The sequence below is a fragment of the Geotrypetes seraphini genome, chromosome 16 (genome assembly GCF_902459505.1).
Source record: "Geotrypetes seraphini chromosome 16, aGeoSer1.1, whole genome shotgun sequence".
Taxonomy (NCBI): Eukaryota; Metazoa; Chordata; class Amphibia; order Gymnophiona; family Dermophiidae; genus Geotrypetes; species Geotrypetes seraphini.
Genome location: NC_047099.1, coordinates 27,470,643 through 27,485,899, shown reverse-complemented (window position 1 = coordinate 27,485,899; position 15,257 = coordinate 27,470,643). Strand labels below are relative to the sequence as shown.

At 48.2% G+C, this 15,257-nt stretch overlaps 1 protein-coding gene across 2 annotated transcripts in view; it reads left to right on the top strand.

The window, feature by feature from the left end:
• The window catches only part of ATP8B2 (ATPase phospholipid transporting 8B2), a 107,927-nt gene that overhangs the window by 25,876 nt on the left and 66,794 nt on the right, over window positions 1–15,257 (top strand). For both annotated transcript variants that reach the window (XM_033923723.1, XM_033923724.1), the window contains exons 9-11: window positions 206–285; window positions 9,251–9,409; window positions 9,589–9,677. In XM_033923723.1, the coding sequence (XP_033779614.1) occupies window positions 206–285; window positions 9,251–9,409; window positions 9,589–9,677 (328 nt within the window). The remainder of the gene's footprint in view (window positions 1–205; window positions 286–9,250; window positions 9,410–9,588; window positions 9,678–15,257) is intronic.

The following is a 15,257-nucleotide window of genomic DNA, read 5'->3' as shown; positions in this document are numbered from 1 at the left end:
TGCAGACCCCTCTATAAAAGTATAAGGGCACTGCTCTGTATTCCTGGGTGCTTCTTAATATTGATAGAATATAAGTTTTGCAATCATGTCTGCACATATACACCCAACTAATACCAATGCATGAGTACATATACTGAGAATGGGGAATGAATCTTAGGAGTTGTAATCACAGTTCACTAACACAGTTCATTAATAATTTTTTCAGAGAGACAAATATGAAGGTGCGTCAAGCTATTCCTATGACCTCAGAACTGGGAGACACTAATAAACTCGCCAAGTTTGATGGTAAGTGTCCAGACTAGAGGTGGGTGAAAGGGAAAACATTCCAAAATGTTAATTCTTTAGCACTCTCCAGACCAGTAGAGGTTAATCTTTACGAATGGGTATATATCCAATCATGACCAGCAGGTGGAGACTGAAAACAAAACTTTGGGACAGTATATACTATCCTCCCTTCTCTATTTCCCTCAGTCTTCTTTCAGTCTCCAGCAGGTGTTGATGTGATCTGTACCCATCTCCCTTGGTAGGGCTGTTGGAATTTGTTTAGGGGGTTTATTGTCCCTGTTTTTGGCCGGACGGAGCTTGGGCGGACCCTGTTTGGGGGTTCGTCCGACCTCGGGGGTGTCAAACCCGGCGGGTCTCGAGCGGGGTCCCTCCCCCCACTTCCTCCACCTCCCCACATTTTTTTAGAGGAGCCACAGCAGTAAGCCTTGCCCCCTAAATCAAGCAAGGCATATTGCTTCGAGAGCCTGTGGAGTCTGTTCTGTAAAAAAAAAAAATCCTGAGGTAGTGCTGGTCTGGAGGGTTGTTTCCCTTTAAGAAAACTGTATTTTACTGTATTTTTTCAACTAACTGGCACTTTTTTACAGCTAGGTCGCGTATGGAGCAATGAGCACTTCTAAAGGGAAAAAGTGCTCATTGTGCTCCAGACGCGAGGCACTCGCGGCCGGCCTGTGCAAGCAGTGTTCAGGCCGGTGCGGTGGAGGAGCTCCGTCGGCAGCGGCTGCAGGCGCCCAGAGCTCCCCGCCGATGGTGCCTCGCGAGTCGGCAGGGAGCAGTGGAGAAGCCCGGTCTTCTCCATCCGCCCACGGAGGGATTCCCCGAGCCGCCGACGGTCGGGTTTTTGAGGATTCCCTCTCAGCTGATTTTTTGACAGCTGATGCCGGCTTGCCTGCTTTAGCGGCTGAGACTGTTCAGGTCTCTCAGCCGCTACAGGCTATGGAGGGAGCTTTTTTGGCGGGAAAGTCGCCATCTTCTCTGTCTGGCCCCTCCATTTTGTCTTCCACCTCAGGTGACCTGTTTTGTCTATGCAGGGGCAGGTTTCTGCTGGGTCCCCTGCTGTGGCAGGGAGTCCCTTGGGACCCTCGGGGGGTTTTTCTCCTGATTTCTTTTTTTCCTTATGCAGAGCCTATTTTCAGGCAGCTGGGGGTCCCGGTTGCGCCCAGGGGGTTTCGGGGGGTGGGGTTTCCTCCGCGCTCCCTGCGGCTTTGCCTCTCTCGTCTGGTGTGGCGTCCCCTCCGCCGCCTCCCTTGTCCAAGCGTCCGCGGGTTTCGTGGGACGAGGATTTGTGGTCGGAGGAACGTGTCGGTCTGGAGGAGGACCTGGACCCTTCTGAGGAATTCCAGGACCCTCTGGAGGGGACGGAAGCTGGCGGCGGGTTGTCGGGTTTCCCGTTCGTCGGTGAAGAGGCGTCCGTGGTGCGCCTTTTTCAGAGAGATGAGCTGCCTGACCTTATTCAACAGGTTTCTTCGGTTTTGCGTTTTGAGGACGCGCCGCCGGAGACTCCGCGTGTGGGGGACCCTCTGTTACGGGGGATCCGTTCCGTTTCCCGCTCTTTTCCTATGCATCAGGATATTCGGGATATTATTCTAGAGCAGTGGAAAACGCCGGAGACGCCGTTTCGGCTGGCGCGCAGCATGGCTCGCCTGTATCCCATTCCAGAAGGGGATCGGGCTACGTTAGCTTCGCCAGTCGTTGATGCGGTGGTCTCGGCAATTTCCAAGCGGCATACCGTGCCTGTTGAGGGCGGTTCTGCCTTGCGGGACTCCGAGGAGCGCAAGTTGGAGAACTTGCTTAAGCAAAATTTTCAGGTTTCGGCCTTTGGGGTCCAGGCGGCTATTTGTGGGGGACTGGTCGCTCGCGCCGTGTTTCGGTGGGCGGAGCGTGTCTTGGATCGGGAGTCTGATGACTGGTCTCTGGTGGATCAGGAGGTAGCGAAGATTGAGATGGCTGCCTCATTCCTCTCAGATGCTCTATATGACTTGGTGCGGATCTCGGCTAAGTCTATGGCTTTTGGCGTGGCCGCAAGGCGTGTTTTGTGGCTGCGCGCTTGGGCGGCGGATGCTGCGTCCAAAGCTAAGCTTACTAAATTTCCCTTTCGGGGGTCGTTTTTATTTGGGGAGGAATTGGATAAGTTGATTCAGACTCTGTCGGACTCGAAAGTGCCCCGTCTGCCGGAGGACCGTGCCCGCCCTGCGTCTCGGGGTGGTGCGGCCCGGGGGCGTTTGCGGGAATTTCACAAGTATCGCCCTGGGCGTGGGGCTGCTTCTTTCCAGTCTCCGGGGTTTTCCCGGGGTCGGTTCTTCCAGCGCATGCAGCCCTTTCGGGGGGCCCGTCGGGGGGCAGGGAATCCCTCCGCCGGTTCCCCCGCTTCCCGTCCTGCACAATGATGCTTTGCCGGCGCCCCCTTTGGTTCCGGTGGGGGCCCGGCTGCGCGACTTTTTCCCCAAATGGGTCGAGATCATGTCCGATCAGTGGGTCCTGGAGGTGGTGCGGGACGGTTATGCCCTGGAGTTCGCCCGCTCTCTGCCGGATTTTTTCCTCGCTTCTCCATGTCAGACTCCTGGGAAGACGCAGGCTTTTCGCCAGACCCTTCAGCGCTTGCTAGATCTCAGGGCAGTTGTGCCAGTGCCCCCTCCGGAGTGGGGCACGGGCAGGTACTCCATTTACTTTGTGGTGCCCAAGAAGGAGGGGACCTTTCGGCCCATCCTCGATTTGAAAGGGGTCAACAGGGCTCTCAAGATTCCCTCTTTCCGTATGGAAACTCTGCGGTCGGTCATTCTGGCAGTTCAGCCGGGGGAGTTTCTCACTTCTCTCGATCTGACGGAGGCCTACTTGCATGTTCCCATTCGGGCCTCTCATCAGCGTTTCCTGCGCTTTGCGATCTTGGGTCGGCACTATCAGTTCTGTGCGCTTCCCTTTGGGCTGGCCACGGCTCCCCGGGCGTTCACCAAGGTGATGGTGGTCGTCGCGGCAGCCTTGCGGTCGGAGGGCATCCTGGTACACCCCTACCTGGACGACTGGTTAATTCGGGCAAAGTCGTTGCAGGAAAGCTCCCGGGTTACGGCTCGGGTGGTGGAGTTTCTCCGGTCGCTGGGCTGGGTGGTCAACCTTTCCAAGAGCCGGTTGGTCCCGGCTCAGCGTCTGGAGTACCTTGGGGTGCTGTTCGACACCTCCTTGGGGAAGGTCTTCCTCTCAGAGGCCCGGGTGAGCAAATTGCAATCTCAGATTCGCCTGCTTTTGGCGTCCCGGTGTCCTCGGGCGCGAGATTTCCTCCAGATATTGGGGTCGATGGCGTCGTCCCTGGACGTGGTGAGGTGGGCGCGGGCCCACATGCGTCCTCTTCAGTATGCTCTGCTCCGGAGGTGGTCTCCCCAGAGGCACGGGATGGATGTTCCGGTTCCCCTGCGAGGCTTGGCGCGCTGCAGTCTGCGTTGGTGGCTCCAGACCCCTCACCTAGTTCAGGGGGTGGGTCTGGATCTTCCGCAGTGGACGGTGCTCCTTACGGATGCGAGTCTCCTGGGTTGGGGGGCTCAGTGTTTGGGTCACTCAGCTCAGAGTACCTGGTCCGCGGAGGAGGCCTCCTGGTCGATCAACGTGTTGGAGACCAGAGCGGTCCGGCTGGCGCTGTTGGCTTTCCACTCCCTTTTGTTGGGCAAGTCGGTCAGAGTCCTGTCGGACAATGCCACGGCGGTGGCTTATGTCAATCGTCAGGGGGGCACCAAGAGCACTCAGGTGGCGCAGGAGGCGGCTCGGCTCATGGTTTGGGCGGAGTCACATCTTCTGGACCTCTCGGCCTCTCACATTGCCGGGGTAGAAAATGTTCAGGCGGACTTCCTCAGTCGTCACTTCTTGGATCCAGGAGAGTGGTGTCTCGGCGCCGTTGGCGTTTCAGTTGATAGTGCAGGCTTGGGGGCAGCCCCTGATGGACCTGATGGCCACGAGTTGCAACGCCAAAGTGCCCCGCTTCTTCAGTCGTCGCAGGGACGGTCTGGCCGAGGGTCTGGATGCTCTGGTCCAACCGTGACCAACGGAGGGGCTGTTGTATGTGTTCCCTCCTTGGCCATTAGTGGGCAGAGTACTTCTTCGCAATGTTCACCATCCGGGTCTGGTGGTTCTGGTGGCTCCGGATTGGCCTCGACGTCCGTGGTATGCGGATCTAGTGAGGCATCTGGTGGCGGACCCTCTCCCTCTCCCTCTCTTGGACGATCTTCTGACGCAGGGTCCCATTCCCATGTTCGACCCGTCTCCCTTCTGTCTTACGGCTTAGCTCTTGAAAGGGGTCGCCTTAGTAAGAAGGGATATTCAGATAAGGTGATCTCTACACTCTTGGGGTCCCGGAGGCTTTCTACCTCTCGGGCTTATGTGCGGGTTTGGCGTCTCTTTGAGGGGTGGTGCCGGGTGCGGGGAGTGGTCTCTTTTCGCGCTTCCCTGCCTAACATTCTAGAGTTCTTGCAGGATAGCCTGGATAGAGGCCTGGCTTGGTCTTCTCTCCGGGTTCAACTTGCGGCCCTGTCGGCTTTTCGAGGGTTGGTGACAGGTCAGCGTTTGTCGGCCATTCCTGATGTGATTCGCTTTTTGCGGGCGGCCAAGTTGCTCAGGCCTCCCCTACGGCCCTCGGTTCCCTCTTGGGATCTCAATCTGGTTCTCTCTGTTTTGGTGTGCCCGCCTTTCGAGCCATTGGATGGCTGTTCTTTGAAGGACCTTACTCTGAAGGCGGTCTTTTTGGTGGCCATTACTTCCGCTAGGCGTGTTTCTGAGCTACAGGCTTTCTCTTGTAGGGCTCCCTTCTTGGAGTTTTCTAGGGAGCGGGTTGTCTTGCGGCCTGTTCCTTCCTTTCTGCCGAAAGTAGTTTCTCCTTTCCATGTCAATCAATCGGTGGTCCTCCCGGTCTTGGGTGGTCGGGAGGGCTCTTCTGAGCAACGGCAGCTGCGCAAGTTGGATGTCGGTCGGGTCCTCCGCTCTTATGTGCAGCGGACCCGGGAGTTCAGGAAATCCGATCATCTCTTTGTCCTTCTGGCGGGTCCTCGTCGGGGGGCTGGCGCTTCTAAGGCTACTATTGCGCGCTGGATCAAGGAGACGATTGCTTCCGCTTATCTTCTGAGACAGAAGCCTGTTCCGGAGTTTCTCAAGGCTCATTCCACTCGGGGTCAGGCAGCTTCTTGGGCTGAGTCGTCGCTCGTGCCTCCAGTGGATATTTGTAAGGCTGCAGTTTGGTCTTCCTTGCATTCCTTTGTTAGACATTATCGGGTTGATGTGCAGGCGCGTCGGGACGTGGTGTTCAGTGAGCGTGTTCTGGTATCGGCCCTTCGGGGGTCCCGCCCGTGAGAGGGACTGCTTTGGTACGTCCCATTTGTAAAGATTAACCTCTACTGGTCTGGAGAGTGCTAAAGAAGGAGAAATTAGGTTCTTACCTGCTAATTTACTTTCTTTTAGCTTCTCCAGACCAGTAGAGGTCCCCACCCTGTCTGTCTGTTGTTGTAGTTGTTGTTGGGGCTGTTTCGCGAGCAGTTTTTGTTTTTTGCTGCGGGTTCTAGTATTTTTCTAGGGCCGGGGAGAATTAAAGAACAGCGGCTGTGGCTCGGGTATTTCTCCTCTGCATTTTCCAACAGCATTTGGGTATGTTAGTTGTTACTCCTGCAGTATTGTTTTCTTTCTGTTTTCCAGTTCTTGGTTCTGCTTGGCTATTCGGCAGACTGAGGGAAATAGAGAAGGGAGTATAGTATATACTGTCCCACAGTTTTGTTTTTCAGTCTCCACCTGCTGGTCATGATTGGATATATACCCATTTGTAAAGATTAACCTCTACTGGTCTGGAGAAGCTAAAAGAAAGTAAATTAGCAGGTAAGAACCTAATTTCTCCTTAAGCCTCGTCCAATTTGTTGTATGGCAACTGTATGGATAGGAAAATGGCTGGAAGACAAGACAGAGGGTGAGCGTAAATGGGAAGTTCTCGGACTGGGAGAAAGTGACTAGCGGAGTGCCTCAGGGTTCGGTTCTTGGGCCCATCTTGTTCAATATTTTCATAAATGACCTGGAAGAAGAAACGACCAGTGAAATCATCAAGTTTGCTGATGACACAAAGCTGTGTCGGACAATCAGGTCACAGATGGACAGCGAGGAACTCCAGAGAGATTTGAGACAACTAGAGAAATGGGCAAATGAAGTTTATTGTAGAAAAATGCAAAGTGATGCACCTGGGCAGGAAAAATAAGGAGCACCAGTATACCTTGTTTGATGTAACTTTGGGCAAAAGCGAACAAGAAAAGGACCTGGGGGTAATGATAGACAGGACCCTGAAGCCGTCGGCTCAGTGCGCAGCGGTGGCAAAAAAAGCAAACAGGATGTTGGGCATGATAAAGAAGGGTATCACGAGTAGATCTGATGATGTCATAATGCCGCTTTACAGAGCAATGGTAAGACCACACTTGGAATACTGTGTCCAACATTGGTCTTCCTACCTAAAGAAGGATATAATACTACTGGAGAGGGTGCATAGGCGAGCGACGAAGCTTGTAAAGGGTATGGAGAACTTAAGCTACAAAGTTCGCCTCAGAAAACTAGGATTATTCACCCTCGAGAAGAGGAGACTGCGAGAGGATCTGATAGAGACTTTTAAAATTCTGAAAGGATTTGACAAAATAGAGCAGGAAACAACTTTATTCACATTGTCAAAGGTGACTCGGACAAGAGGTCATGGACTGAAGGTGTGGGGGGACAGGGCCAGGACAAATGTCAGAAAGTTCTGCTTCACACAGCGAGTGGTGAACGCCTGGAACACTCTCCCGGAAGAGGTTGTGGAGGAAACCACCATCCAAGGATTTAAGGGCAAGTTGGATGCGCATCTTCTTGAAAGACACATTGAGGGATACGAGTAACTAAGGTATTCGCCAGGGTAGGCCTGGCTGGGCCTCCGCATGTGTGGATCGCCGGACTAGATGGACCCAAGGTCTGATCCGGTGCAGGCATTTCTTATGTTCCTGTCATTATTAATAAAAGCCTGTTATTTTTAGATGATATTTGGCTTTTAGCTCTCATTGACATGCCAAAAAGCACAGTATCATAGGATAATGCCACTGAATTTTCTAATAAGCAATTTATTTGGCCCCATACTGATTTCCAAAAAGCCAAAATAAATGGACAGTAGAACAATAAATGATCTAAAGTCCCTGCTTCGAGATAACAATGCCAACATTTATTAGACTTAGAGCTGTCCAACTTTTGTAACCGAACAGGGTTCCATAATGCTCTATATAATGTAATGTAATGCTGACATTGTACATCTCATCCTCCAAGTCCAGATTCCGGCTGGAAGGAGGGCGGCTCGGACTTACGCCATTGATTTTTTTCCATCTGCTGGTTCCTGATGAAGGGACACTGAGCTCCCGAAACTGGGCTTGGTCGAACCTGGTATTCAGTGGTGTATTGACTACCTATTTCCCCCTGTCCTTGCTGCACGAATTATGAAGACTACTTGAAGCTAAGTCCGTTGTCATTGTTTGGGGAGTTGGCTGGGGGGTTCTCAGAGTGGTCTCAATGATCGATTTCACCTGTGTTTTATTAGTTATTTCACTGTGGTTTGATTCACATTTTGATTTAAGGCACACATGAGGTACCCGATGATGGTGTGCAGGCAGAGGCATAGTTGCCTCCGCCTTGTTGTGTGAAGCGCTGGAGAAATTCTCCCTTCGCTGATCCTCCACACTGAGGTTACCCAATTTCACTAAATATTTATTATATTATCTTAGTTTGAAGTCGTGTTGACATCCACTCTTAGAACCTTTTGACTTGTTCTGCCTTTTTGTGAGTATCTTGTGTAAGTTTCAGTGGCTGGTTATCTGGAGTAGTGTAACTTTTTAATGGAAACCAATCAGTGTTGCTGAATTCAGTTCTCACTGCAGCTTCTTGATTTTCATTTAGGCACTCTATCAGCTGAATTATGTGTTTGGGTATTCCCATTTGCACTAGAGTTCTCCGTAGTTTATTGTGATCCACATAGTCAAAAGCTTTGCTGTAGTCGATGAAGCAATGGTATAGGGGTTTTTGGCATTCTTTGCTCTTTTCCAATATCCATCCATTAGCAATAATGTCTCTTGTTCCTCAACCTTTTCTGAAACCAGCCTGAACTTTGGGTAGTCCTTGCTCAACGTATGATTGAAGCCTTCGTTGTATTACTTTCAGCATTATTTTGCTGGCATGTGGAATTAATGCAATTGTTCTGTAGTTATTACAGTCCTTGGCATCACCTTTCTTTGGTATAGGTATGAACAGTGATCTTCTCCAATCGGTTGGCCATGTTTTTCCTTCAAAATCTGTTGACACTCGAATGAGGGTCATGACAGCACCTTCTAAACCTTTTATTAATTCAATTGGAATACCGTTGATACTAGGTGACTTGTTTTGATAAAGCTTTAATCGCTGCTATGACTTCTTTTAAAATATCTGGTTCTTCAACTTCAGTTTCCAGTTCAATTTCCCCAGTGTTATCCCATTGCCTTGTTTGTATAAATTTTTCATATATTCTTTCCATCTCTTTTTAATACTTTCTGGATCATTCAGTATCATTCCATTGGCGTCTTTATAAGCATCCCCAGTCAAGGTTGGAATTTCTGCCTCAATCTCTTGAAAAGCTAATCTGGTTTTTCCATTTACATGTTCAAATTCAATTTTCTGACAAATATTCTTGAGATATCATTCTTTGTCTTGCCAAACTTGACGCTGAAATACATGGGTTGGTTCGTTTGTGATACTTTTTCCTCTCTCACCAGACAGTTTTGCTTGTCTTCTTCTGGCTCCTTTATATCTTTCATAATTAGATTGTAAGCTCTTTCAAGCAGGGACCGTGTCTTGGGTGTTTAATATACAGTGCTACAAAAATAATAAATAATAGTAGTAGTAGTAGTAATTTACTGTGACTTTATTATAAAGATATCTGTATTACCTGCCCCTCTTTCATTTTTCCTCTCTTCAGGGGAAGTGGTCTGTGAACCTCCTAATAATAAACTGGATAAATTTTGTGGGATTCTGTATTGGAAGGAGAGCAAATACTCCCTCAGTAACCAGAATATGCTCCTTCGTGGCTGTATGGTGAGGAACACAGAGTGGTGCTTTGGCCTGGTCATCTTTGCAGGTGAGAGATCTCAGGCAGAGGAGCAGGTGTGATCCCCTTCTCTTTCAACCCTCCTATAGTCCTCTGTGCTGAAATGTTCAGAAGTATTTGCTTGCTTTACAGCAACACTAGGGGTGCCCTGGGGCTGATGGAGAAGGTTTGCCAGAATGCATTTCCAAATATCCAACTTTTGTCCTTAGGTCCTGACACCAAATTGATGCAGAACAGTGGGAGGACTAAGTTTAAGCGGACAAGCATTGACCGTCTGATGAACACCCTCGTGCTCTGGGTATGTTGGCATTATATTTTCAAAGATGGTGGCACATCCCTTGCCAGGAATCTTGAGTGTATAGAAGTTGTGATAGCAGATAAAGATCAAAATGGTTCACCTAATCTGAACAGTAAGGTGGTTAAGATCATAACTGATGATCTGTGCAAATAACCCATCCTCTTTTTGTGACATACGGAAAAGTCCATTTTACTGATATTCTGAGCTGAAATGCCCGGTGCTCGGTTTTCTTCTCTTGCTGTTAAGGGGTCATAACCAGCTTTCTTATATACCATCTACAGCCTGAAAACTATCAAAAAGGTATACATTCAGGTACAGTAGATATTGGAGGGCTCATAATCTGGAGGGTTAAGTGACCTTTTTGAATTCAATCAATGTTTCATCTCTACAGCCTACTCTGGGAGGGCATTTTAGGCATCCTCCATCCTGTCTGTGGAAAAAGTATTTCCTGAAATTGCTCCTGAGTTTGCCTCCTTGCAACTTCATACTACTTTCCCCAGCTCTACAACTTATTTTTCTTTTAGCATTTAAACATCTGTATTATGTGCCTCTACATTAGAGAAATTTAGGTACTCGTATGTGTTTTGATGCAGATCATACACCATTTTGATTGCTTTTCTTTGGACGATTTCCAGCCTCTTGTATCCTCCAAAACTGAACACAGTATTTCAGGTGAGGATTCATAGAAACAGAGAAAAATGAAGGTAGATAAGGCCACATGGCCTATCTAGTCTCCCATCCATGCCATCTGCTCTCGCTTTCACTCCCTTAGAGATCCTATGTATTCATCCCTAGTTTTCTGCAATTCAGAGACAGTCTTCATCTCTACCACCTCCGCTAGGAGACCATTCCACAAATTCAACACTCTTTCTGTGGAAAAAGTATTTTCTGAGGTTGCTTCTTAGTCTATCCCCTTTCACCTTCATCTTATGCTCCCTCATTTCTAAGCTTCCTTTCAACTGAAAAAGACTTGTCTCCTGTGCATTAATGCCACATAGGTATTTAAACATCTCTATTGTGTGGACTTTCAGGAGGAGGAGGATCAAGTTCTGCAGAGAGCAGTTTGTTTAAAGGTGAGCTTCACTTATATTGCAGATGCACTGTATGACCTGATTTGATTCAGCCAAGGGCATTGTGGTTGTGGTTTTGGCTAGATGGCTTTTGTTGCTCTGAAATTGGTTGGCAGATACAGCCTCCAAAACTCAGCTCAGTAGTAGAGAATAACACGAAGACAGGTTCTCGGGGTAAACTGCAGGAACGGGAAAAATTGCAGCCAGTTTACCATTCTCACAATTAAAAAAAATTTGTGCCCATGTCGGCATCTCTAAGCTTTCTTCCCCAACTCCCCTCACACTTATTTTACCTTCAGGAGCCTCAGCCATGCCACGGAGAAGAATCTTCAGAGGCTGGCTCAGAGTCCTTCCTTGAGAATGGGAGCACGAAAGGGAGATGTTGGACTTGGGGGGTGCGGGCGGCAAAGGAAGTTACCGGTACATCAAGGAGAGACTCGGCAGAAAAAAGGGCTTGGAGCAGGCCTTTGAAGATTCTTCTCCATTGCTGAGTCTTCTGAAGGTTAAATAGGCGCAGGACAAGAGGGGGGTTGGGGAGGAAGGCATAGAGATGCCGCTGAACCCATGAGGAGGGCTGCTGGACTCATGGGAGTGGGAATTCTGCTGCTGCTATGACCCATGGAGGGGGGGTGCTAGCTTGGCTGGTTGGGTCCAGAGCTGAAGGGATGGGAGAAAGTTGTCCTGGACCTGGGCTGGGGGAAGGGAGATTGGAGCTGGAGGGAAGAGACAAAAAGGGTGCTGGACCTGCTGGGGGGGGGATAGATGGAAGTGAGAGAGGTGCTGAACCTGCAGGGGTGGTGACTGAATCTGGAAGGAATGGAGAGGTGCTGGACCCATGTGTGTTTGGGGGGGTGCTAGAGATGGAGGGAAGAGAGAGATGCTGGACCCATGTTGGGTGGGACTTGAGGAAAGGACGAGCTGGAGGAAAGGAAGAGAGATGTTGGACCTGCAGGGAGGAGAGAGATAAGGGAAAGGAAAGAAAGATGTTGAGCCAAGGGAATGAAGGAGGAGGAAGTAAAATACTGAACACAGCAAAGAGAGGGAGGAAAGAGAGAGCATGAGAGACACATTGGTGTAAGAGAGGGGAGAAGCTGGACACGGAGATATATAAAAAAAAAGGGGAGATGGTGAGCATGGATGAGAGTATAGGGACAGGGACACAAAAGGGAACACTGTATGGGGGTAATAAATGGACACAAAATAAGGCAATGACAGACATTGGAGAGTATATGGATACAGGGGGGAGAATAGGAACACAGAAGGGAGATGCTAGACTTGGGGGGGGATAGGAACACAGAGGAGTGATGCTGGACACAGAAGGAGGGGATGGGGACATAGAATAGTGAAGATGGGAACACAGAAACATGATGGCAGATAAATTCCAAATGGCCCATCCAGTCTGCCTATCAATAGCATCCACTATCTCCTCCTCTCCCTAAAAGATCCCAGGTGCCTGTCTCACCTTTCTTGAATTCTGAAATAGTCTTTGTCTCCACCACTTCTACTAGGAAAACTAACTTCTCTGTCGTAGCTCTTACTTTATGGAACGCCATGCCACTTCAACTCCGTCTTGAAAATTCTCTTGACAAATTCAGGATTAAACTAAAAACGTTTGTATTCAAAGATGCATACCGCACCATCTAAATATTTTTCTTCTCCAACAGCCAGCAAATTAAATACAAACCACTTTTAAGAAGCGATCCCCTCCCCTGATGTTATATCCTCCCCCCATCTTCCCTCCCTTTTAAATTGTTTTTCTTTTTATCGATGTATTTATTAACTTTCCTTTTCTCTTTATCCTCAAGCTCACGTTTGTTCTTGTAATTTGACTAATTAATGTTTACACCTCCCCCCTTTTTATAATGATTTATTTTTAACCTTTCATTTTTAACATTGTAAACCGGCCAGGTGTCCATCGATGGTCGGTATATTAAAACTTAATAAACTTGAGACTATTCCATGCATCTACCACCCTTTCTATAAAAAAGTATTTCCTCGGATTACTTCTGAGCCTATCGCCTCTTAACTTCATTCTATATGCCCTCTCATTCTGGAGCTTACTTTCAAATGAAAGAGATTCAACTCATGCGCATTTACATTACATAGGTATTTAAACATCTCTATCATATCTCCCCTCTCCTGCCTTTCCTCCAAAGTATACAGATCGAGTCTGTCCCCATATGTCTTATCACGAAGACCACACTCCATTTTAGTAGTCTTCCTCTGGACCGACTCCATCCTTTTTATATCTTTTTGAAGGTGCGGCCTCCAGAATTGCACATAATATTCTAAATGAGATCTCACCAGAGTCTTATACAGCGGCATCAATATCTAATTTTTCTTACTGGCCATACCTCTCCCTATGCACTCTAGCATCCTAGCTTTCACTGTCACCTTTTCAACCTGTTTGGCCATCACATACTATCACACTGAAGTCCCACTCCACTTTCGTGCACAAAAGTTCTTCTCCCCCTAAACTGTACCGTTCCCTTTGGTTTTTGCAGCCCAAATGCATGACCTTACATTTCTTAGCATTAAATCTTAGCTACCAAATTTCAGACCCTTCTTTAAGCTTTGCTAGGTCCTTTCTCATGTTATTCACGCCATCAGGGGTGTCTATTCTATTACAGATTTTGGCATCATCTGCAAAGAGGCTTATCTTACCTGATAGCCCTTCAGCAGTATCACTTACAAAAATGTTAAAAAGAACATACCCAAGAACCAAACCTTGAGGTACACCACTGGTAACATCCTTTTCATCAGAGCGATCTCCATTGACTGCTATCCTCTGTTGCCTTCCACTTAATCAGTTCCTGACCCAGTCTGTCACTTTGGGGTCCATCCTGAGTGCAACTCAGTTTATCAGATGTCTGTGTGGAACACTGTCAATGGCTTTGCTAAATATAAATATGCCAACTCTAGTGCACTCCCTCTTTCCAATTCTCTGGTCCACCCAATCAATAAAATTGATCGAAGTCAGACTTAGCGGACTGTAGTTCTCTACTTCTTCCTTACTTCCACTTTTGTGGGAGAGGGACTATATGGAGAGGGATCTGCACTGCTCCAGTCCTCTGGTACCACTCCCGATTCTAGAGAATCATTGAAAAGGTCAATCAGCAGAGCCACTAGAACTTCCCTAAATTCCTTCAGTGTACCCTCGGGTGTACACCATTTGGCCCCATTGCTTTGTCCACTTTTACCTAGCTCCTCACGAATACAATCCTCTGAAAATTGACCAGGGTCTGCCACAACTCCATCCCTATTTGCTTTTGTCTTCTGTGGCCATGATCCCAGTGCTTCAACTGTGAACACAGAGCAGAAATATTTGTTAATCAATTCAGCCTTATCTTTATCAGCTTCTACATATTTCTCCCTTTCACCTTTGAGTCTCACAATGCCACATTTGCACTTCTTCCTATCACTAATATATTTTAAAAAAAGTCTTGCTTCCCCGTTTTACCATGTTGGCTATTTTTTTTTTCCATTTGCATCTTTGCTTTCCTGACTACTTGATCAACCTCTCTTAACTTTTCCAGATATTTTTGCCTGTCTTCTTTCTGCAATCTTTTGTAGTTTATGAAAGACTCACAAAGACACCGCTGATATTTTTTAACTAGCCGACAAACTTTTTACTGGTAGTAACAGGGTGGTTGCTAGGACCACAAAGACTTCTTCTTTTATGGAGCAGAGCTTCGCGCCAATGGTGCCGTAAAATCCCCGATGCCGCATTCTTTGCCGCTCGCTTTTCTCCATCAGGGCCCAAGTCAGGTACCGCCAGGGGATGGAAGCCCTTCACTGCTGCCACCGTTAGAACAAAAACGGCATCTGCGTTACAAAGAAGCAACTGGCTCCGGAGGCATGCAAAACTCCTCCCCCACCGGTTTCCATGAAGCCAGCACAAGGCCCAGAGAAACAACCCACACAGGATGCTGCAGGTAAACTTTTAAATTATTCTCACAAGAAAATGGGGTCTAAACGGCCACTGTCTCCAACACAGGTTCCTGCCAACCCCATATCTCCAGAAAAGTTCTCTATGCCTCACTTGCTCCCAACAGTTTCTCCACAGGCACAAAGTTCCATAACTACCGTAGTAAATTTTTTCTCACTCTTTCAAAATTTTATGAAGGATAGTGCTGCTCTTCTACACCAACCCCCTCCCTCTCCTGCCACCTCAGTGGATATCCAACAGTACCCTGACTGCATTGACCAGCATCCTTCTCCGGCCCTTTTGTGCCCAAAACCTTGATCAAATCCTCCAGATATTGCTTGCTCTTGATTCACATCGTTCTGACCTTCACCTCAACAACAGACATCTCCTACACAAGATTGGTATGATCCACCTAAGTTTGCTCCTTCCCAAGCACAGTCATCACTGCAACCAGATCAACCGGAAGAATATTCTTATCCCAAATTCCTGCAAAAGGCTTCTACTCTGCTAAGTCTTATGTTTGAATGTTTTTAATGATGATAATGGAAAGCAGACAATATAAAATGCGGTCATCCATACAAT